The sequence below is a fragment of the Lissotriton vulgaris genome, chromosome 10 (genome assembly GCF_964263255.1).
Source record: "Lissotriton vulgaris chromosome 10, aLisVul1.2, whole genome shotgun sequence".
NCBI classification, from domain to species: Eukaryota; Metazoa; Chordata; class Amphibia; order Caudata; family Salamandridae; genus Lissotriton; species Lissotriton vulgaris.
The window spans coordinates 833243422-833267754 of NC_141698.1; the positions used below are offsets into that span (position 1 = coordinate 833243422).

Here is a 24333-nt window from a genome sequence, read left to right on the forward strand (position 1 = left end):
AAAGTCAGGCTTCCAGATTCCTGCTCCCTAATGTCCTTTGAATGCCAGATGCATCAAAGCTTTTGCCACAGGACTTGGAATTGTCTTTGCTACCAAAGACAGTTTATGGAGGTTTAGGTCTGCTTGGGACATATGCTGCACAGTGTAAAGCCAGTGGCTTTGGTGGTGCTGAGTGGTAGGAGGGGAAGGAGGAATCCCTGTACACTGAAATACTAAGTAAATAAACAGAAACAGCAGAGCTTCAGATCTAGAAAGAGCATGAAAAAAGAGGAACCAACATAAGCATACAGGGGTGATGCCTGTGTGTGGCTCTGTGCTCAGAGACAGGACAGAGCTGCAACAGTGGCCGATGGCACAATCTTCTGGCACGCTATTGCAAAGGGTTTCTGGATCCTGTCTGGGCCTTGGGGAGATTCACAAGGTGAAGGATCTGAGACTTAAAGTATCCACCAGAAAAAGTTGTGCTTCCATTTTATTCATTATGTTAATTTCATCTTGCAGCAGACATAAGTGGCCACACACCACACTGTGTTCATGAGCCAAGCAGCTAAGTTCAAGGTGGACCAGCTGGGATGTAGAATTTACAGTTTCCGTCTACACAGGAGTTCAGTTGAAGGACTTTCGTACATTTGGTGGAGATCCGTGAACTACCAGTGCCTTGGCCATTTTGTACTTTAAGGAAGCATATTGGTGGCTAATACTTCCGGACATTTATCTTCTTTTCGATGTCAAGCAAGTACTCAATATTATCTCTGCTGGCAACAGAATTCAGGCTGTCGGCATACTTTCTCGCAACATCTCCTGGGAAGGGGTTGTCTTCCTCCCGCTCCCCCATCACAACTGGTAGGATCTACCTCTAAGGGAGTCCTTGAATAATTGGAATGGGGGATATATTAGACCTACCTTACGCTCTTATGCTCCCTCTACACATTACTACACTGACCAACACCACATCGACCTACTGCACCCACCCACTAGGACATCATAAATGTAATCATAAATGTAAGTTTCACATGCATCATAACATTACCTAAATCCCAACTACACTGCTACTTCTATTAATAAACCTGCACGCTTTTTTTGAAGCTTATCTATTATTCTTAATTTATAATTTTAACATTTTATTCTTTCCAGAATCATTTACTCCAACTCTATCCTTTAAATGTACTTTTAACAAGCTACATATCACATACAGCATACAAATTCTACTCACTTTTCCTGCTCTAATAGGAGGTGTAGCAACACAAATTTGAATGCATTCTGATTCGGGGAAAAATTAGGTTAAGAGAACTTTTCAGTCAGTTACACAATATACCAAGAGACTCCTGGATTGAGTTCTAATGTTGAGAATCAGAATTTCATGTGGCAGTTGTGGCACCAGTAAACTGGTTTCTGGGACAATAAAGTTTTGACCCTCTATCCTTACCACTGAAAGGAAATTTGTTGAGTAATGAAGAGAGGAAACTTGCGTAGGTTGAAGCTTTAGGTTTATTGAAGTTTAATTCCAAGAATTAAAGCACCCACTGCCAGAGCCATCCAGTCGTGAGGAAGCCAACGTCCGATCTGACGTTCTAGGAATCCTCACGACTGGAGAACTGGATTCCAGAATCAGGAGAGAGAGCTCTCGTGCTAGCAAGCACGAGGAGGAAAGGAAAGGAGAGAAAACTCTCAATATAACAAAATTTCAGCTGTAAAGTTTTTTGACACCCAGTACTGCAGAAAACGTGACTAAATAAGGAAGTGGTTTCAAAAGAATGGCTTTGGACAAAAAGCAGCATACGATGGGGCAGATTTATGAAGGCCTTGCGCCACCGGTGCGTCACTTTTTCCCATGTTAAAAGTGACCCAACGGCGGCACAAGGCCTTCATAAATCTGCCTCCTTGAATTTAATATTGGGCATTAATGGTGTCCAAAGGGTTCTTTATTTAACAATTTTAAAAAGAGAAATGGAAAGTTAACCCAAAAGCTACTGGCTTTGTATTAGTGCAAGTTTTATTCGGAATTTTTTATTTAAAAAAAAAAAATCAGCAAACCTAGCTCTGGCATTTAAAAAAGGCAATTAAAATTAAATAAGAGAAAAGTGATCTGATACCCCATCACTATCAATAAAAGCGACAGAATTTCCTCAAGCATCAGGATAAAAAAATTAACGTAAAATAAAATAAACTCACAATTATTCGTTGGGAATGTGTGACCAAATAGTTTAGATAACAGGACCTGTACGCAGGTGTTTCTATAGTTTAGAGATGTCGACATCTAGTTCTGCCTACTGCAGTTTCTCAGTGGTACCTGAAAAGAGGTTTAACCCAGCTAGTGAGAAGTGTAGAAGAAAAAGCAGATGACCAGTAATGTCAGACATTTCTTAGCATAAGCAAAAATCGGAAAAACTACCAGACTCGCTTCTACGACAAAGAACTGCTTTGCTGGCCATTCTCCATCAAACTACTGGACAAAAACATAACATGGTTTTTAAAATGAAAGAATATCAAGTGGACAAACCTACTTCGATTGTGTTTGCTTTGTGATATTTCTTATAGTAGCTCCTTCTTTTCCAATAATGGCTCCAACAAACTGCGTGGGAACCAACATTCGAAGTGGAACATCAGATTGTTGCTTTGTCCTCACTGTTGCTCCTGGTGATACTTGTCTAGGTGGTCCTCTGGGTCCAAATCCACGTCTGCCCTGTGTAGGCTGCTGCGGTGTTGGAGGGGTTACACTTTCATCTGGGATGTACGTGACTTTTAAAGCATAATTTTCAAGCTGGTATCCATTCAATTTTTCTATTCCCCTATTTGTTTTAAAAGAAAAAAAAAAAAGATTAACCAAAATTGGTCTGCCTTAAGCGTTAAGTGATACATATTATCCCCAAAGCTAAGGATAAAGATATTTCTACAACAATGCCACCCTGCAAGGGGACTCTGGCAGAGTGCGATCATTCACAAAAAGCGGCAGTGGGCTGACCAATGAGACCACGTTTTGGTGGGAGAGCGCAAAATATGCATACTACTACAACAGAGTAATGAATGGAGCAGGCTGAAAAACACTGTATCTTTATATATCTATATGTAAATATTTGTAAATAATGTTGTTGGGAAAAACAAAAGATCTTGGCTAACGTCCGAACTATGGAGGTGAATGCCAGCTAGAGAAAAGTTTTAACATTTCTTCATTGGCTACATTTATACAGACTTCACTAAATCGTATGAAATTCAGAATTTTTGATCGCTGATATCCCTTCACATTACTCAATTTTTCCCCACATTCCCACGACACACTCCACTTGATTCTCAGAATGAAAATACTCATGTCCAACCATCTATTTTCAAGTAATACAGATTTAAAATACAACATATTAAAAGTCAGAGTACATTTAATCCCAGTGCAATACATGCTAGCTTCAATAACTTATTTACAACTTAATTCAAAAGTTGAGAAAAAAACACAATTAGGCTACTAATCCCACAAAAGTTCCCAACTACTTGCAAAATAAGTACTTTACACAACATATGTTGCTAGACCTGACCTTTTAGTTTTCAGCGCCAAGACGCCTTCAGGCATTCGTTGCGCTTTATAAATTTAAAAATCAAATCAAAATCAGATTGAAGAGAATAAATTTATATACTGGAGCATTAAATGTGAATCAACTAATAAAAAAGCAGAGGTTTGGGCCTGCTATGTGATGGAGAATAAACAAACTCCGCAAGATTGAGAATTGTGCTTATTCGATGCGTGGTAATGGCTAACAATGACAAACCAAAAGACGACATTAGTCCCATTAGAACACGTGGGCCAGAAACCATAAGAACATACATAATTATTCAGTCTACCAACAAGACCAATTTGAGAATCGTCTAAACAGTAGGTCTTTTTACCTTCTGACTTCTGTACAACCCCACTTAATCATTACTAGAACCCAGGAACCCCACTGAATCACTATTAGCTCCGAAGTCAGTTAGTTGTGTGCATCAAAAGGTTAGCCCCGGGCCCATGTCCTACTCTTATAGTTCTAATACCAGCTTTATCCCTTTCCTGAGATGTGAGCATGCCCTTCCTTTTGACTCGTCACTGAACCAAAGAGTACCCTCTGAAATGGACAGGTGAAGCCTGGCTCCCCCCACTCCAGTGTGTCCCACTCAGCTTCCAGGAATGCAGCACTAAACAAATTTGTTGAGGGATTTATCTACCTTCTCTCCATGTTTCACCATGCACTCCCGGGTCTTCCAAAATGGAAGCAAGTGCCCTCCAAGCACTGTACCACTAACAAGCAATCATTCGTTCATCACATACATTTAGCAATCACTCCCAGCACTGCACTTCACCCTCCATGTATTGTACCACTCACAGGCACACATACACCCAGCATATGCACTCACCACGTACACACTGCTTAGAACTGCATTATCCCTGTATGGTTTCCATACCAGGGACTCATACACCCACTGCAGAAACGCCACTCATGCAGTGGGCAACACTACACACCAAACCAATGCAGGTCAAGAGTGAGTTAGGCACACAGCAGTACAACTTTAAAAATGAGTGAGCCTGTAGGCTTCACTCCAGTGAAATGTTAAACAAACAATAGGTCTCGCATTTGGTACCTTATGAGTGTTTAGCCATACAACAGTTTGTGCTGTTGCACCAAGGATATTCTGCTGCATAACTAAATACTTATAAGGTCCCAAAATCAAGACCTATTGGATATGTGAATGGATAGCTAATAGTTAGTTTATTTGACCTTTTCATTATGTAGTTATACAGTTGAATACCATTGGTGCAATTTGTGAGTTTTTTTAATGTAGTTTTTATGAGAATGTGATCGTGAGAGAGTGAGAAACTTTATTGGTGAGAGTATGTTAGTGAGAATGAGCTATTTTTTATAGTGAGTTTGTTCATTATGGTCTGAGAGATACAGGGTGTTTTTGTAACAGAGTTTGCTACTGTGAGTGTGTTTGTGATAGTCAGAGTTAGTTATTTAGTGTGGGTGTTAGTTTGTGAAAGATAGTGTGAGTTTGTTAGTGAGAGAGTGTGATAGGTAATACGTGAGCGAGAGTGAATGATTTAGTTATTGAGAGTGACAGGAAGAATTACTTCTTTAGTTAGTGATAGATAGTGAGTAAATGAGTCAGTACAACTGAGACTTTGTTAGCGATATTAGGTAAGTGGGTTTTTATCTTGACAGTGTGAGTGAGTTAGTGACAGTGAGATAGTATAAAAGAATTAGTGAGATTGAGTGAGTGATTATGAGTTTGTGAGTTACTTAGTGAGAGTGATTAAGTTATTGTGAGTGATTGGGAGAGTAAGTTAATACAACTTTTTTTGAGAGTTAATTATTGGTATTTTGTTAGTGATAGTTTGTAAGAGATTATGTTAGTGAGTTATTGATACGGAGTAATTGAGAATGAGTTATGGAGAGTGATTTGTCGATATTAAATTAGTGAGAGACAAACTATGAGAGTGCGTTAGAGAGAGTGATTTAGAGTATGTTTTTGGTAGTGAGCCAGTTATTGAGACTGGTAGTGAGTGATAGTGTGAGTTATTCTAATTTTTCAAGTGAGTTTGTGCGTGGCAGTTCGGGAGTGCAAGTTAATAATAGTGAGTATAACCGAGTGAGTAAGATAGTGTTTTAGAGTGAGTAAGAGTAAGCGTGTGAGTGAGTTTGAGGGATTGAGTTAGATCGCCTGACCGACTGTTTTAAATATAGTTTGTTAGTGACTGTGATTGAGTGAGTTAGTGATTGAGCGAGAGTGGTAGAGTGAGTGAGTGATTAAGAGTGTGAGAGTTAGTTAGTGATAGAGAGTGGTAGAGTGAATGTGAGTTTGATTTTGTGAGCGTGTTAGTGATCTAGTGTGATTGAGTTTGTGATAGATTGTTATTGAGAATGGGTGAGTGTGTCCATTAGTTAGAGAGAATAGTGGAGATAGGTAGTGAGGTAGAGTTTGAGAGTTAGTTATTGAGCCAGCGTTTAGAGTTAGTGATAGCTTTTTGGAGACGTAGTTTGTTATTTATAGTGAGAGTTTGTTATTGTGAGTTTGTTAGTGAGAGTCAGTGAGTTATTTAGTTAGGGTTAGTGTGTGCTATAGTTAGTTATTGAGATAGAGTTGGATAGTTAGTTTGTGATAGAGAGAATGAGAGTTATATAGTGAGAGTGATTGTGAGAGATTGTCATTTTTTTTAAAGCGAGTGTGAGAGGTAGTTAGTTATTGAGTGTGTAAAAGCTATTTATTGATTGAGAGTGATGGAGTTAGTGTTAGAGGTTGTTCGAGTTAGTGAATGTGACCGAGTTGGACAGTTAGTTAGTGAGACATAGTGGGTGTGATAGTTAATTACTGAGAGAGAGTTGATGAGTTATGTAGCTAGTGAGTGAGATAGAGTGAGTTATTTAGTAAGTGTGAGATATTAGGATAGTTTGTTATTGAGACAGAGTGTGTTCTTTGTCTAGTGATACAATTTGGGAGAGTTAGTGAGACAGAGTGGGAGAGTTAGTAAGAGTGAGTAGTAGCATTGGTTATTTTGAGGGAGAGTTTGTTAGTGAGTTTGTTATTGATAGGGACTGTGTGAGTCTGTTAGTGAGAGAGAGTGGTATAGTTAGTTATCGAGTGAGTGGGTGTACTTAACGATATGTTGTAAGGTAGTATTTGAAAGTAAGTTATATAGATGGATACAGTTTCCGTTGTATATAGATTAAGATAGAATTAGGCACGTTTTTATTGAGTGATCAAGATAGTGAGATACTTTCAGGTTGTGAGACTAAGCCCTACTTATGAGAAAGGACATTTCTGCAAATAAACATGTAAGTAACCATATTTTTTTTCGAATGAACAACCAATTTTTATTTTCTTTCAACTTCTCCTTTTATTAACATAAACCACAGATTTATAAATGTAAAATACGCTTAAGGGGCATATCATAGGTGCAGTGGGAAAGATGTGTGCGGATTAATGCAGTATTGGTGCTGACTGATGCTGTGCTGGTGATGAATGTGATTTTTTGGTGAGAGGTGTGTAGTGAGTGGCTGATTTAATGTGTTTGATGAGAGCGGTTTATCACTGTGAGGGACAAATAAATATTTTTTTTAAACGGAAGAAAAGTGCGCACCCTTTTTCTATAAGAAAACAGAACTCTTTAAGCACAAAAGCATTAATAATTATAAGAGGAGGACGTCATGGCACTGTCACAAGCACATGATTTTAAAATGCAAAATGTACGCACTATTTAAAATAAGAAAACGGAAATGGCACTGCAATGATAAAGGTAGCAAAATGTTTGTGGTTTAAATATTAGGCCCAACGATAGAAAAGGCAAATGAAGCAGACGAGGGGGAGAGGGGAGGGGGGAGGGGGAGCAGAGAGATGGGGATGGAGGAGAATGGAAAGGAACATTAAGCTGACGAAGAGGGAGGAGGAGAAGGGAGTCGGTATTGAGAGCAGAGAGAGGGGGGGTGGAAGAGCATTGTAAGGCTAAATGAGCCATTACAAAAGCCAGATGGCAGCTGTGCACTTTCACGCATGCGTAACCGCACGCTGGAGGCCGGCAAAAGCCTTTGCTAGCACTTTAAAAACTCACTTACAAAATGTCTTGTCTGGCTCAGGAGAGACCTAAAAGGACAGGCTCTTTCCTACTGATCACCACAAGGTATAGTGCTGCTACCGCGTTCATGCTGCTTAAGTTCTGGTGAAGGAAGAAGCCTCTCAACCATATGAGGTTAACGCGTTGAGCCCCTCACCTTCCAACAAGACTGAAGTCTGTGAAACAGGCCTATGTCATGACATACACATGAACCATGTTCGCGAATCACAACAAAAATCTGCATTATGGACCCAGACATCAGATCAGTTGGGCACTCAGGGCAGGGATGCGTGTTCATTACCATGCAGAGGACTTTTCTGCCCCAACAGTTTCTACATTTAATTGAGGCCACTCACTTTACATACTATATTCTGTCTGATTCACTTGCACTGCTTCTAAGAATCAATCTGAGGAAATTAACTTAGGGCATGATTTAGAGATGAGCGGATGGGTTTAATCCATCACATGTGTGACTGATATCCAGTCTGTCGTATTACAACTACATTATATCTAAGGCTCCCGTTTTTAGGTCTCGCTATTCGATGCGCATGCGCATCGAGATTGCGAGACTATAGGGCTTTAAACAAAGCTTACCTTACTGTGGCGATCTGGTGCTGTGCCCGTGGCTTTTAGGTCAATGCGCAAGCGCATTGACCTAAAATGCGCGTGCACAGCACCAAATCGCCAGCCATCTGTTCCCCAACTTGGATCTCCTGGCTGCTCCTCCCCTAATTATCCGCACATCAAAGGCTGCTCCCGCCCCCTGCTTCACACTTCAAACGAATGCTACCGCGAGCATTTCCCGCCCGGCCGCTTTTAATTTCATTTCGCAAGCAGTTCCCCCTCCTCCCTCTCCTCCCTCCCCTGACTTTCTCCTGCCTGCCACACCAATCCAAACTGAGGTGCTGCTGCTCCAGTCCCTGTATTACTCCCACTCATCTATGATTAGGAATAAAAGACTGTCGGTTAAAAACAGTTTCAAGATAAAAATGGTTTCCCATTACTTTTGCAGAATGTTCTGCATTTCCTTAACCGCCTCCAACTCTCCGACTTTCACATGCACATACCACTTTGCTGATACTGACCGAGACATGCGCTTTATAAGCAGGAAATAGAATTCTACAGGAAACAATACTACCGAAGACCATTCGAGGGTGTGAGCTCAATGCCACCGAAGAGTACGTACAATTATTATACTTAAAGTTCAGTCAACTACCCTTGAAGCACGGACAACCTTTGAAGAAAGTGAAAAGCATGTACCCTCACCCTCACTCACCCTCAACCCCTCACCCTCACTCACCCTCAACCCCTCACCCTCACTCACCCTCAACCCCTCACCCTCACTCACCCTCAACCCCTCACCCTCACTCACCCTCAACCCCTCACCCTCACTCACCCTCACCCTAAACCCCTCACCCACCCTCACCCTAAACCCCTCACCCTCACCCTCACTCACCCTAAACCCCTCACCCTCACTCACCCTCACCCTAAACCCCTCACCCTCACCCTCACTCACCCTAAACCCCTCACCCTCACTCACCCTCACCCTAAACCCCTCACCCTCACCCTCACTCACCCTAAACCCCTCACCCTCACTCACCCTCACCCTAAACCCCTCACCCTCACCCTCACTCACCCTAAACCCCTCACCCTCACTCACCCTCACCCTCACTCACCCTAAACCCCTCACCCTCAGTCACCCTCACTCACCCTAAACCCCTCACCCTCAGTCACCCTCACTCACCCTCAACCCCTCACCCTCAGTCACCCTCACTCACCCTCAACCCCTCACCCTCAGTCACCCTCACTCACCCTCAACCCCTCACCCTCAGTCACCCTCACCCACCCTCAACCCCTCACCCTCAACCCCTCACCCTCACTCACCTTCCCTCACCCTCACTCACCTTCCCTCACCCTCACTCACCCACCCTCACCCTCAACCCCTCACCCTCAACCCCTCACCCTCACTCACCCTCACTCACCCTCACTCACCCTCACTCACCCTCACTCACCCTCAACCCCTCACCCTCACTCACCCTCAACCCCTCACCCTCACTCACCCTCACTCACCCTCACCCTCAACCCCTCACCCTCACTCACCCTCAACCCCTCACCCTCACTCACCCTCACTCACCCTCACTCACCCTCACTCACCCTCAACCCCTCACCCTCACTCACCCTCAACCCCTCACCCTCACCCACCCTCACCCTCACCCACCCTCACCCTCACTCACCCTCACCCTCACTCACCCTCAACCCCTCACCCTCACCCTCACCCTAAACCCCTCACCCTCACCCTCACTCACCCTAAACCCCTCACCCTCACTCACCCTCACCCTAAACCCCTCACCCTCACTCACCCTCACCCTAAACCCCTCACCCTCACCCTCACTCACCCTAAACCCCTCACCCTCACTCACCCTCACCCTAAACCCCTCACCCTCACCCTCACTCACCCTAAACCCCTCACCCTCACTCACCCTCACTCACCCTAAACCCCTCACCCTCAACCCCTCACCCTCACTCACCCTCACTCACCCTCAACCCCTCACCCTCACTCACCCTCAACCCCTCACCCTCAGTCACCCTCACCCACCCTCAACCCCTCACCCTCAACCCCTCACCCTCACTCACCTTCCCTCACCCTCACTCACCTTCCCTCACCCTCACTCACCCTCACTCACCCACCCTCACCCTCAACCCCTCACCCTCAACCCCTCACCCTCACTCACCCTCACTCACCCTCACTCACCCTCACTCACCCTCACTCACCCTCAACCCCTCACCCTCACTCACCCTCAACCCCTCACCCTCACTCACCCTCACTCACCCTCACCCTCAACCCCTCACCCTCACTCACCCTCACTCACCCTCACCCTCAACCCCTCACCCTCACTCACCCTCAACCCCTCACCCTCACCCACCCTCACCCTCACCCACCCTCACCCTCACTCACCCTCAACCCCTCACCCTCACCCTCACCCTCACTCACCCTCACCCTCAACGACTCACCCTCACCCTCACCCTCACTCACCCTCAACCCCTCACCCACCCTCAACCCCTCACCCTCACCCTCACTCACCCTCAACCCCTCACCCTCACCCTCACTCACCCTCAACCCCTCACCCTCACTCACCCTCAACCCCTCACCCTCACTCACCCTCAACCCCTCACCCTCACTCACCCTCAACCCCTCACCCTCACTCACCCTCAACCCCTCACTCACCCTCACCCTCACTCACCCTCAACCCCTCACCCTCACTCACCCTCAACCCCTCACCCTCACTCACCCTCACTCACCCTCAACCCCTCACCCTCACTTACCCTCAACCCCTCACCCTCACTCACCCTCAACCCCTCACCCTCACTCAATCTCACCCTCAACCCCTCACCCTCACTCACCCTCAACCCCTCACCCTCACTCAATCTCACCCTCAACCCCTCACCCTCACTCACCCTCAACCCCTCACCCTCACTCACCCTCAACCCCTCACCCTCACTCACCCTCAACCCCTCACCCTCACTCACCCTCAACCCCTCACCCTCACTCACCCTCAACCCCTCACCCTCACTCACCCTCACCCTAAACCCCTCACCCACCCTCACCCTAAACCCCTCACCCTCACCCTCACTCACCCTAAACCCCTCACCCTCACTCACCCTCACCCTAAACCCCTCACCCTCACCCTCACTCACCCTAAACCCCTCACCCTCACTCACCCTCACCCTAAACCCCTCACCCTCACCCTCACTCACCCTAAACCCCTCACCCTCACTCACCCTCACCCTAAACCCCTCACCCTCACTCACCCTAAACCCCTCACCCTCACTCACCCTCACCCTCACTCACCCTAAACCCCTCACCCTCAGTCACCCTCACTCACCCTAAACCCCTCACCCTCAGTCACCCTCACTCACCCTCACCCCTCACCCTCAGTCACCCTCACTCACCCTCAACCCCTCACCCTCAGTCACCCTCACTCACCCTCAAACCCCTCACCCTCAGTCACCCTCACCCACCCTCAACCCCTCACCCTCAACCCCTCACCCTCACTCACCTTCCCTCACCCTCACTCACCTTCCCTCACCCTCACTCACACCACCCTCACCCTCAACCCCTCACCCTCAACCCCTCACCCTCACTCACCCTCACTCACCCTCACTCACCCTCACTCACCCTCACTCACCCTCACTCACCCTCAACCCCTCACCCTCACTCACCCTCAACCCCTCACCCTCACTCACCCTCACTCACCCTCACCCTCAACCCCTCACCCTCACTCACCCTCAACCCCTCACCCTCACTCACCCTCACTCACCCTCACTCACCCTCACTCACCCTCAACCCCTCACCCTCACTCACCCTCAACCCCTCACCCTCACCCACCCTCACCCTCACCCACCCTCACCCTCACTCACCCTCACCCTCACTCACCCTCAACCCCTCACCCTCACCCTCACCCTAAACCCCTCACCCTCACCCTCACTCACCCTAAACCCCTCACCCTCACTCACCCTCACCCTACAACCCCTCACCCTCACTCACCCTCACCCTAAACCCCTCACCCTCACCCTCACTCACCCTAAACCCTCACCCTCACTCACCCTCACCCTAAACCCCTCACCCTCACCCTCACTCACCCTAAACCCCTCACCCTCACTCACCCTCACTCACCCTAAACCCCTCACCCTCAACCCCTCACCCTCACTCACCCTCACTCACCCTCAACCCCTCACCCTCACTCACCCTCACTCACCCTCAACCCCTCACCCTCAGTCACCCTCACCCACCCTCAACCCCTCACCCTCAACCCCTCACCCTCACTCACCTTCCCTCACCCTCACTCACCTTCCCTCACCCTCACTCACCCTCACTCACCCACCCTCACCCTCAACCCCTCACCCTCAACCCCTCACCCTCACTCACCCTCACTCACCCTCACTCACCCTCACTCACCCTCACTCACCCTCACTCACCCTCAACCCCTCACCCTCACTCACCCTCAACCCCTCACCCACACTCACCCTCACTCACCCTCACCCTCAACCCCTCACCCTCACTCACCCTCACTCACCCTCACCCTCAACCCCTCACCCTCACCCACCCTCACCCTCACCCACCCTCACCCTCACTCACCCTCAACCCCTCACCCTCACCCTCACCCTCACTCACCCTCACCCTCAACCCCTCACCCTCACCCTCACCCTCACTCACCCTCACCCTCAACGACTCACCCTCACCCTCACCCTCACTCACCCTCAACCCCTCACCCACCCTCAACCCCTCACCCTCACCCTCACTCACCCTCAACCCCTCACCCTCACCCTCACTCACCCTCAACCCCTCACCCTCACTCACCCTCAACCCCTCACCCTCACTCACCCTCAACCCCTCACCCTCACTCACCCTCAACCCCTCACCCTCACTCACCCTCAACCCCTCACTCACCCTCACCCTCACTCACCCTCAACCCCTCACCCTCACTCACCCTCAACCCCTCACCCTCACTCACCCTCACTCACCCTCAACCCCTCACCCTCACTTACCCTCAACCCCTCACCCTCACTCACCCTCAACCCCTCACCCTCACTCAATCTCACCCTCAACCTCACTCACCCTCAACCCCTCACCCTCACTCAATCTCACCCTCAACCCCTCACCCTCACTCACCCTCAACCCCTCACCCTCACCACCCTCACCCACCCTCACCCTCACCCTCACCCTCACTCACCCTCAACCTCACCCTCACTCACCCTCAACCCCTCACCCTCACCCTCACTCACCCTCACCCTCAACCCCTCACCCTCACTCACCCTCAACCCCTCACCCTCACCCTCACCTCACTCACCCCTCAACCCCTCACCCTCACTCACCCTCAACCCCTCACCCTCACTCACCCTCAACCCCTCACCCTCACTCACCCTCAACCCCTCACCCTCAACCCCTCACCCTCACTCACCCTCACCCCTCACCCTCAACCCCTCACCCTCACTCACCCTCAACCCCTCACCCTCAACCCTCACCCTCACTCACCCTCAACCCCTCACCCTCAACCCCACTCACCCTCAACCCCACTCACCCTCAACCCCTCACCCTCACTCACCCTCAACCCCTCACCCTCACTCACCCTCAACCCCTCACCCTCACTCACCCTCAACCCCTCACCCTCACTCACCCTCAACCCCTCACCCTCAACCCCTCACCCTCACTCACCCTCACTCACCCTCAACCCTCACCCTCAACCCCTCACCCTCACTCACCCTCAACCCCTCACCCTCAACCCCTCACCCTCACTCACCCTCAACCCCTCACCCTCACTCACCCTCAACCCCTCACCCTCACTCACCCTCAACCCCTCACCCTCAACCCCTCACCCTCACTCACCCTCAACCCCTCACCCTCAACCCCTCACCCTCACTCACCCTCAACCCCTCACCCTCACTCACCCTCAACCCCTCACCCTCACTCACCCTCAACCCCTCACCCTCAACCCCTCACCCTCAACCCCTCACTCACCCTCACCCTCACTCACCCTCAACCCCTCACCCTCACTCACCCTCAACCCCTCACCCTCACTCACCCTCAACCCCTCACCCTCACTCACCCTCAACCCCTCACCCTCACTCACCCTCAACCCCTCACCCTCACTCACCCTCACTCACCCTCAACCTCACTCACCCTCAACCTCACTCACCCTCACTCACCCTCAACCCCTCACCCTCACTCACCCTCAACCCCTCACCCTCAACCCCTCACCCTCAACCCCTCACCCTCACTCACCCTCACTCACCCTCACTCACCCTCACCCTCACCCTCACTCACCCTCAACCCCTCACCCTCACTCACCCTCAACCCCTCAACCTCACTCACCCTCACTCACCCTCAACCCCTCACCCTCACTCACCCTCAACCCCTCACCCTCACTCACCCTCAACCCCTCACCCTCACTCACCCTCAACCCCTCACCCTCACTCACCCTCAACCCCTCACTCACCCTCACTCACCCTCAACCTCACTCACCCTCAACCTCACTCACCCTCACTCACCCTCAACCCCTCACCCTCACTCACCCTCAACCCCTCACCCTCAACCCCTCACCCTCAACCCCTCACCCTCACTCACCCTCACTCACCCTCACTCACCCTCACCCTCACCCTCACTCTCACCCTCACTCACCCACCCTCACTCACCCTCACTCACCCTCACCCTCACTCACCCTCACTCACCCTCACTCACCCTCACTCACCCTCACTCACCCTCACTCACCCTCACCCTCACCCTCACTCACCCTCACCCTCACTCACCCTCACCCACCCTCAACCCCTCACCCTCAACCCCTCACCCTCAACCCCTCACCCTCAACCCCTCACCCTCACCCTCACCCTCACCCTCAACCCCTCACCCTCACTCACCCTCACTCACCCTCACTCACCCTCACTCACCCTCACTCACCCTCACTCACCCTCACTCACACTCACTCACACTCACCCTCACTCACACTCACCCTCACTCACACTCACCCTCAACCCCTCGCCCTCACTCACTCACCCTCACTCACACTCACCCTCAACCCCTCGCCCTCACTCACTCACCCTCAACCCCTCGCCCTCACCCTCACTCACCCTCACTCACCCTCAACCCCTCACCCTCACTCACCCTCACCCTCACTCACCCTCAACCCCTCACTCACCCTCAACCCCTCACTCACCCTCACCCTCACTCACCCCCTCACCCTCACTCACCCTCAACCCCTCACCCTCACTCACCCTCAACCCCTCACCCTCAACCCCTCACTCACCCTCAACCCCTCACCCTCACTCACCCTCAACCCCTCACCCTCAACCCCTCACCCTCAACCCCTCACCCTCAACCCCTCACCCTCAACCCCTCACCCTCACTCACCCTCAACCCCTCACCCTCACTCACCCTCAACCCCTCACCCTCACTCACCCTCACTCACCCTCAACCCCTCACCCTCACTCCCCCTCACTCACCCTCACCCTCACTCACCCTCACCCTCACCCACCCTCAACCCCTCACCCTCACCCACCCTCAACCCCTCAGCCTCACCCTCACTCACCCTCAACCCCTCAGCCTCACCCTCACTCACCCTCAACCCCTCACCCTCACTCACCCTCACCCTCAACCCCTCACCCACCCTCAACCCCTCACCCTCCCTCACCCTCAACCCCTCACCCTCAACCCCTCACCCACCCTCAACCCCTCACCCACCCTCAACCCCTCACCCTCCCTCACCCTCAACCCCTCCCCCTCAACCTCGACCCCTCCCCCTCAACCCCTCCCCCTCAACCCCTCACTCACCCTCAACCCCTCACCCAACCCCTCACCCTCACAACACATATTGTGTTACAATAGGTGTCCCATTTGCGAAAGATAAAACTATTGGCATTGTAAATAACAAAGCTATTAATTCGCTATTTTCAAAACAAGCACATAAATAAAAAATGTGTCCTTTACAATACCAATAGCTCAAACTTTCCTAATGCGAGACCTATTGCATTGCTGTGCTTCTCTCCCCTGCTGCACTCTCCTGCTCTCTAGAGATGTGGCCTAACGACCAGAGCTGCCATCTAAGTCACGTAAATACAAAACATGTTGCATTCCAAATGCTATAGGTGTCACATTCGCGAAAGTTATAACTATTGGCATTGTAAATGACAAAGCCATCAATTTAGCAATTTTAAAAACCAACAAATAAATAAAATATGTCATTTACAAGACCAATAACTCCAACTTTTCTAATGCGAGACCTATTGCATTTCCAATGCTGGTTCTGTTTCTACTGATTTTTACAGATAAATACGGACAGAAAATAATGTGTTTCCTGTCTGTATTTATTTTTACAAGAGGAAAAATACTGAAAATGGTGCTTTTTGTGAGACTCTTCATGGTGTCTTTCATGAATTCCAGGAAACAGCTGAGCAAATAGACAGCATGGAGAGTAATAATGCTAATATGTACCTGTGAGTGCATTGTTTTGTTGTATGTGGCTACTCATCGAAGAGTTAAATAAATGATGTACCATTTTACGACTCAATTCATTCTCAAAACATAAAATACATATGGATAAAATACCATTAACATAGCCCAAAAATCAATATGAATAAACAGACAAATGTTAAAAAAAATAAAAAAAATACCATAAAGCAGTGAGCCCAAATTATATCCAATGTGGCGGACAGGATATTTGTCACATTGGTGTAACCTGCCAGCCAAACTCTAAATCAGACCTTTGTAGCATCCAATTTGAAATTCCAACAAACATTAAAGAAAGTTTAAAAAATGTCAACTGTACACCTTGCTTCTTTATTTATTTACACTTCATTGGTTTACTTAATTTTCTAAACAGTCTCAGAGTTATTGAGTAGTCTTCGCTGACCCCAAGGGTCTCTAGACCACAGAAAAACATCTAATCTAAATAATTGTGCAGAGGAATTGGAAGCTAGAATGCTAGCCTTCCAATTGTACAGAATATTAGCAGATGAAATTAAGGATTATGTCATCTTCCCCATAAGCATCTGTTCATTGCATGTAGTGCTGTAGATTCACATGCTCTCCATAGTGTTGGCCTCAGACAACTACAAATTGTTTTTAGGTCGAAGCACGACCTGCATTTAGTGCGAAGCATTGATTGCTGTCAGCTTCGACAACTATGGTTATCCGTATTTGGGAATGTGGACACGACTCAGACGCGCGCTTTTGCAGTCTCAGTTTTGACCGCGGGAGCGCGCGTCTGATCCGCGCTTGCGCAGACGAACTCACAGCCCCTTCTTTTGCTTCGCTCCGCTCGCATGCATTAACGTTGCACACACACAGACACAGGCAGCCCCCACCCCTCTGCATGCATGCACACACACACACACACACACACAGGCGCGCACACATACACACGCTGCCGCCCCCCACCCCCCTGCACACACAAAGACACGCACGCATACACACGCCGCCGCCCTCTGCCCTCCCCCCCCCACCCCACACACACACAGTGGGTAGTTGGGTGACACGGGCAGCTGCCCTCTGCCAGGCTCACAATGAGCGAGAGGGAGGGGCTTTGCTTATCCTTACCGGGGCTCTTCAGATTGTAGCGGGCTTCCATGGCTGCGGCTGTGGCTGTGGCTGCGGCTCTCACGAATGCTCGTGGTGTGTCGGGTTCATGTCAGTGTTCCGCCGCCCCAGCTTTAGCCCTGACGTGGCACCAAGTTCGTGGCCCTGCCCCGGTGCTCACACTAACGCTGCAAGCTGCGGCACCCGGGGAGGTGATGTCAGATCCAGCCGCTGACTGTGTCCTTCAGTGCAGCGCCGACATAGAAAAGGGACTGGTGCGGCGGAGAAAGTGCAAGCGAAACTGAATATGCTTGTACAATGCTCCTTTAAAGCTTATTTTTGAATGTCGTGAATTTGTTTTATATTACTCGTCTAGCCTATATTTCCTGACACAGAAACGTTTACCCGCTCAACACACATCACACTTAAGGCTACAACATCCTGTGTGATTATGTCCACTCCATGCAAAACAAAAAAACCACCAAAATAATAAATAAACAATCATTATAAAAATAGTCAGTGAGGCATGAGCCGACCGCAGCCTACGGGCACCGGGCACCGCTGTGCAGGCATTTTAGGAGAGTTTAGAGCTTGTGTGGGAATCCCGCATAACGCTGTGCACACGCACACTTCTTGGAAGCCAGGAACTCTGAATGGCAGGGCCGGAGCCTGCCACCAAGCACTGCTGTGCTGTTTATAGGCACGTATACCAACCCCAGGAAAGCACCATCCGAAAACTATTTTAGGGACATAGCTGGAAAAACAGGGCTGGTGAGGTTTCAAGGACAGGTGACAACCCCTATAAGCACATGCACTGCAAACACGCCCCCAGCATGGGGGCGCGGACTACTTGACCGGGAACCTAAACACAGAGACGCACCCGTGTTTTTTGAGAAGGCGGTTTGACCTCCCCAGGGCAAATATGTATTTTAAGTTTCAAATAGTTCCTCCAGCCCGATTCCTGTCAGGAGAGGGGCAGAGTACACGTTGCAAGGTCATTTCATGTAGGGAAACAGAACTGCCTTTCTGCAGCATGAGCCGGGCGGAGCTCGCAGAGTAACGCGCGAGTGCAGCTAAATGAGGAGTGGGTTGTATACATCACGTTCGCTGATCTGAATATAGCACAACGTAGGAGCGGCCTATCCATAGGGTAAGAGGGGACTATAGCAAAATGATGTTTGCACAAGCTTTAAATATCCCCAGCGTGAATCTGCTGTGTTATTTTTTCACAACTGCAGACAATAACGTAACAAACCATAAGATTGCTGATATCACAAACACTGCAAATGACAGGAGCATAAAACAGGCATTTGGAATTTACTCCAATATGGGGGAGGCAACTGTATCCCTCCCCCCGCCCCCGAAAAGTTATTGTTTTTTCCAAGAATGCAGAAAAGCCGTTTTCTGCAAGTACATTTTCAGCTGCTAAAATAGTGATTAAATCACGTTTTACACTAAATTTGATTCACATGTACTGGATAAAGGCGCACCGACCGGCATCTTCAGGCAATTTTAGGTTAAGTTTCACCAAATATGGAGCCATATTTAAAAAAAAACTCAATGTTCTCACACGTAGATCCCTTCGATCTGTTATAGAGACTCCTAACTCCATCCCATCTTGTGCATATGATTAAATGTGGGCATACTGAAATGGACGCTCGATTTTAGATTGCTCCGCCCACTATGAGATTTTAAGAAAGAAAAAAAAAAGAATATTGACACAGGAAGTGCTAGATACCAAATGTATCTTCTTCACATGAACATTGAGATAAAGAAGATCAGACATGGTAAATGTCCCAGTTATTCAAACAAAGGAAAACATGGCAAATTGGGTCTTGGAATTGTGAGAATTGTTCAACTTTTCCACGGGGCAGTGAGGGGTCAAGACACTTCTATGAAGATACAGGGGAGGGCTTACAAAGCATAAAGGTGGAGGATTCAAAGCCGGTACTACACAGAAGAGCCCGACGACCTGCTGATCACAGCGCAGGAAATATGCCATGGTATATGGGGAATTGTTTTAAATAAAGCCCCAGGCTCGATAAAATCTCTGCCGATGTGTAACAGAGCTAGATAGGTATCTGGAGCTCATATGTTTCACGTAAATACAACACATATTGCATTACAAATGCTATAGGTGTCGCATTGGCGAAAGTTATAACTATTGGCATTGTAAATGACAAAGCTATTAATTTCGCTACTTTCAAAAACAAAACAAATAAAAAATGGGTCATTTACAATACCAATAGCTCAAACTTTCCTAATGCGAGACCTATTGCATTGCAAATGCTTGTTCTTTCAAGTCTTTCAAATCACGAGGTCTGACTTCTCCTTTGGGCATCCACTTCATGGATAGATTGTTATTCACCAAACAGGTGAGCGTAGGAATGGAGTCATGAGCAGAAATGACTAGTGTCCATGCGCACAGAGCAGTGGTTCCCAATACGTGCGCCGCAGCACCCCGGTGCACTATCAAAACTAGCTATGGGCCCAGTAAACAGATTGAGTTTCATTCTAACGACTTGCCAACTGTGGCCCATTAATCTTCAAAGACAAGGGAAGACCCTAAATCCAAGCGCACACGAAAATGCTAATGCTGAAAAGTGAGATTTTCTGCAACCCTCCCCCAGCACCACTTGGCTACATGCCTCACGTGAAAGACTGGCCTGCAGTGAGGTTGGCAAATAATAAATGCAGCAGCACCGCTCAAGAACATGAAGGATCCAGGGGCACATTCCTCACTGAGTCTTGCACCAAAATCTAAGACTAGGTTTTGCTAAAAAAAAATAGCTATGGAACATTTCCTGTGATTCAGAATCTATGCTCTGCCAGGTTTCAACCTCAATCTCGTACAATAACTACAGAAAACAAACATTTGCAATGCAATAGGTCTCGCATTAGGAAAGTTTGAGCTATTGGTATTGTAAATGACAAATGTTTTATTTATGTGTTAGTTTTGAAAATAGCAAAATTAATAGCTTTGTCATTTACATTGCCAATAGTTTTAACTTTCACAAATGTGACACCTATAGCATTTGTAATGCAATGTGTTGTATTTACGTGACTTCGATGTATTGATATTAAAATTAATACTTAAGTAAAAGTTATTTTAATTTATAATGGCAATAGCTTAAACTTTTGTGAAGATTATGTTCTGTGTATTTTACTGTGACGAAAATCTAACAGAAGTGAAATATTAACATCTTTTTGTGACATTTGTAATAAAGCTTGAAACATTGAGAGAACATATTTGAACCAGTTGTTGAATGGTGGCGCAGAGTGAGGCTGCGGCGTCGCAGAGTGAGGCTGCGGCGGCGCCGAGTGAGGCTGCGGCGGCGCCGAGTGAGGCTGCGGCGGCGCCGAGTGAGGCTGCGGCGACGCCGAGTGAGGCTGCGGCGGCGCCGAGTGAGGCTGCGGCGGCGCCGAGTGAGGCTGCGGTGGTACAGAGTGAGGCTGTGGTGGTACCGAGTGAGGCTGTGGTGGTACCGAGTGAGGCTGTGGTGGTACCGAGTGAGGCTGTGGTGGTGCGATAGAGTGAGGGCGATAGATTAAAAAAATGTGTCACTATCTGCATGTTATTTACATAGAAATAGGGGACCCCCTCTAATTATCCTTTAAGGTCAGGGAAAGAGAGGAACACAATAACAGAAGATTTTGCCCTCATGACCTAAATACTTTAGCAATTGGCAATTCTCATATTTTTATCAACAGTCCTTAAACACAAGGTAACACCATTCTATTTTATCATGTTTTTAAATTTTATTTCTTTTTTTATTTAAACATTATATTTTTTACAGTATTATTTGATTTCGCAAAAATTATTTCATTAAAGAACACCTTAACATCATTGGTGAATAAAAAAATGAATACAATACCCATACAGAGACAACAACACAGGATTAAATACACTCTCACAATTCACTCATACATACACTCTCATACTCTATGCATTCATTCTTTTATTCTGTGGCTGAGGGGTCACAAGATGTAATGTGCTCTTATTACGCAAGGTCGACGCGTTTCGCTGGGATGGGACCACCTTCCTCAGGACCTGTAGCAGAACAAATATTCTTTCCAATAGATAATACATTCTGTATGGGTATCTGTAATAAACATATCATATATCTGAGTCTATATTTCAATATACATCATCAATTAATACACCATTCATTACATTTCATTGTATTTCTTGATTTCCTTGTGTAGGACTTACAAAACACAATGCATTTCGATTTTCATTCACATTTTATGTCTTTTGTGATTACTCCACTATATACTATTGATCAGCACATTAATTCTTAGTACTTGCCAAGTAAACTCCCCTCACAATATAAGGAAAAGAGAGTTAAGATAGGTAGTAGACTAGTTTAGAAAAGAGATAGAAAAAAAGATTTAGAAAAAAAGTTCTCGCTGATGAAATTAGTTCTCGCTGATGAAATTAATTAAGTTGCACAGCTCTCTAGCTTGGCATCCAAAACATAATTAAACCAGTGAGAAGATTCTACATACCTGCCTAGTAAAGTCATTTTGTTCTGTTTTTTAGTCAACTAAGGAAATTACGGGGCATAGTCTATTGTGTTTGAACCTCAGAGTAGTGTATTACGAGGTTCCTGTTTATACATTAACAGAAATACTACCAATTTGAAGGTCCTGTTAATATATTCTAGGGATATATCTACCCTTAGTTCCCTGCTGGTTGAACTTACCAATTAGCATTCGACAATGTCTTTTAGGTACAGCAGCATCAATTCCTTGCTTCTATGCTTCGTTCAGTCAGTTTGACGTTTATCGTTTTCTAAAAGATAACATGAATTAAGCTTAGCCCCTTAGTATCTTTGTAGGGTCGTCTATCTGCCAAACTGATAGGTGAAAAACTGACCTTGTATAACGTAGCATCATTTTTTGTATTGTCAAGTAGTATGCTTGAGGCCACTTCTGTCACCGTATTTTATGGAGGAGATTTCAATGTGGGTCAGTTTCTGAAATAGATGTAAAACTTACTTAGTCCCTTTTCATTTTTATCCTATTCTTATGAAACCTCTATGTAGTATACAAAACCAACCTTATTTGTAGGTGATTTTTCATGCGTAGTCATTAACCATCTTTAGGTCTTTAGGTTTCAACCCCATTTGTTTGGCAGTAATCAACTGGGAAATGTGACAGAGAAGCCGCCAAAGGGGAATATCACGTAAGTTGTATATGACACCGTTTATTACATAAACCATGATTTAAACATTTCAACTATCTCGGTAAGTTAAAATAGACCCTAACCATTTAAATGATCATAATCCGTGCGAGTAATCTATTTTCTATAGCGTAATGTGTTCTTATTCCTATATCTGCTGTGTACGGTGTCAGCGCCTCAATGTTATACGTGCCGACAAAACCCAAGGCTAATACGCCATAGCGTTCGAATTACACTATCTGGCTTAGCTCAACAGTAGAGTCAGAGTGGGCTTGTACCATTTAAATGTACACAGTTTTGTCACGGTTTCCCGATTCCCTCGAGTTAACTCCATGGCTGCTAAGGCAATTCCCCTCCTGTGCTGGGATTTGCTATTTTACATTATTCATGACGAGCTGGGCTCGTCATCAGCGTGCGAGGAGGCTACGCCATGACGAGCCCAGCTCGTCATGAGCGTGGAAGGGGTTAATAACCTCCCCATTTGATGTATATAGACTAATCTATCTGCTACGCATATGAATTTTCCTTCCCAAAAAATGATTACATAGACCTTAATCTCCGGCTAAGTACTACGAATATTTGCTTACCTTTCTCTTTTTAGACAGCGTTCCCGACAAAGATTTCATTCCACCAGCTCATACGCTCACATAGTGCGATGAGAGATCTCCTTTTAAATGAAAAATTTCGCGCCTAAAGATTGTTTACATTATCCGAGGATGGCGTGCTGAATGGGCGCCATTTGTAAGTGGAGAGAGATTAGTTTAAAATATATAACTACTGCAGGCGCCATCTTTGAACAGTATTACATCGAGACAAAAAACGTTTATACTGCATTTGATTCCTTCATTTTGATATAGGTTATTTTTAAAGGAGTGATTTAGATGGACATAACTTAAGTCTCCGATATTAGGAGTAACGCAAATGGGTCTGAGTCATTACTGAGAGTTAATGCCCTAGTTAGCTAGATAGTCAAATACGTAAATCGAGCCAACTTTCCAAAAATCACACGTAATGTGTCAGAGTGGTAAAGGCTCTACGCATGGTATTGAAATTGTTGCTGGTAAAATGAGCCACTATCGAGGTTTGTCATTCAACTGCGTGATATTGATGCCATACAGTATCAGGTCTTGTTGTGTTTAGTTAATAATGTAGACCCACGTCTGGGAACAGACATTTATATTTCAAATATCGTTTTCTGTTTGTTAGTGATGGTGTGATACGCAAGATCGTCCTTACTTAAAGTTGGTATCACAATTGGGTCAGCTATTTTTGAGAGGGATCTTAATAATTTGATTATCACAACGTAATATAAGCGTGATGAGACTGAATAGGCTCCCAGCCTTCGCTACCAATTGCTGAACACAACCATACTCGTTGTTAGGTAAGGGAATATTTGCATGGTTAAAGTGTGGTTTACAGGATTGTGCATTTCGAGTAGTAAGAGAATTCTTGTATTCTATTTATCTTATTAGTCAGAGAATAGATTCAATTATTTTCGGGAAGGGATATACATAG

General features: G+C 46.9%; 1 protein-coding gene across 1 annotated transcript in view; it reads right to left on the minus strand.

Annotated features, from left to right (window-relative positions):
• The window catches only part of IGF2BP3 (insulin like growth factor 2 mRNA binding protein 3), a 1069372-nt gene that overhangs the window by 617088 nt on the left and 427951 nt on the right, over positions 1-24333 (minus strand). The window contains exon 6 of the mRNA XM_086941758.1: positions 2505-2789. Within this exon, the coding sequence (XP_086797884.1) occupies positions 2505-2789 (285 nt within the window). The remainder of the gene's footprint in view (positions 1-2504; positions 2790-24333) is intronic.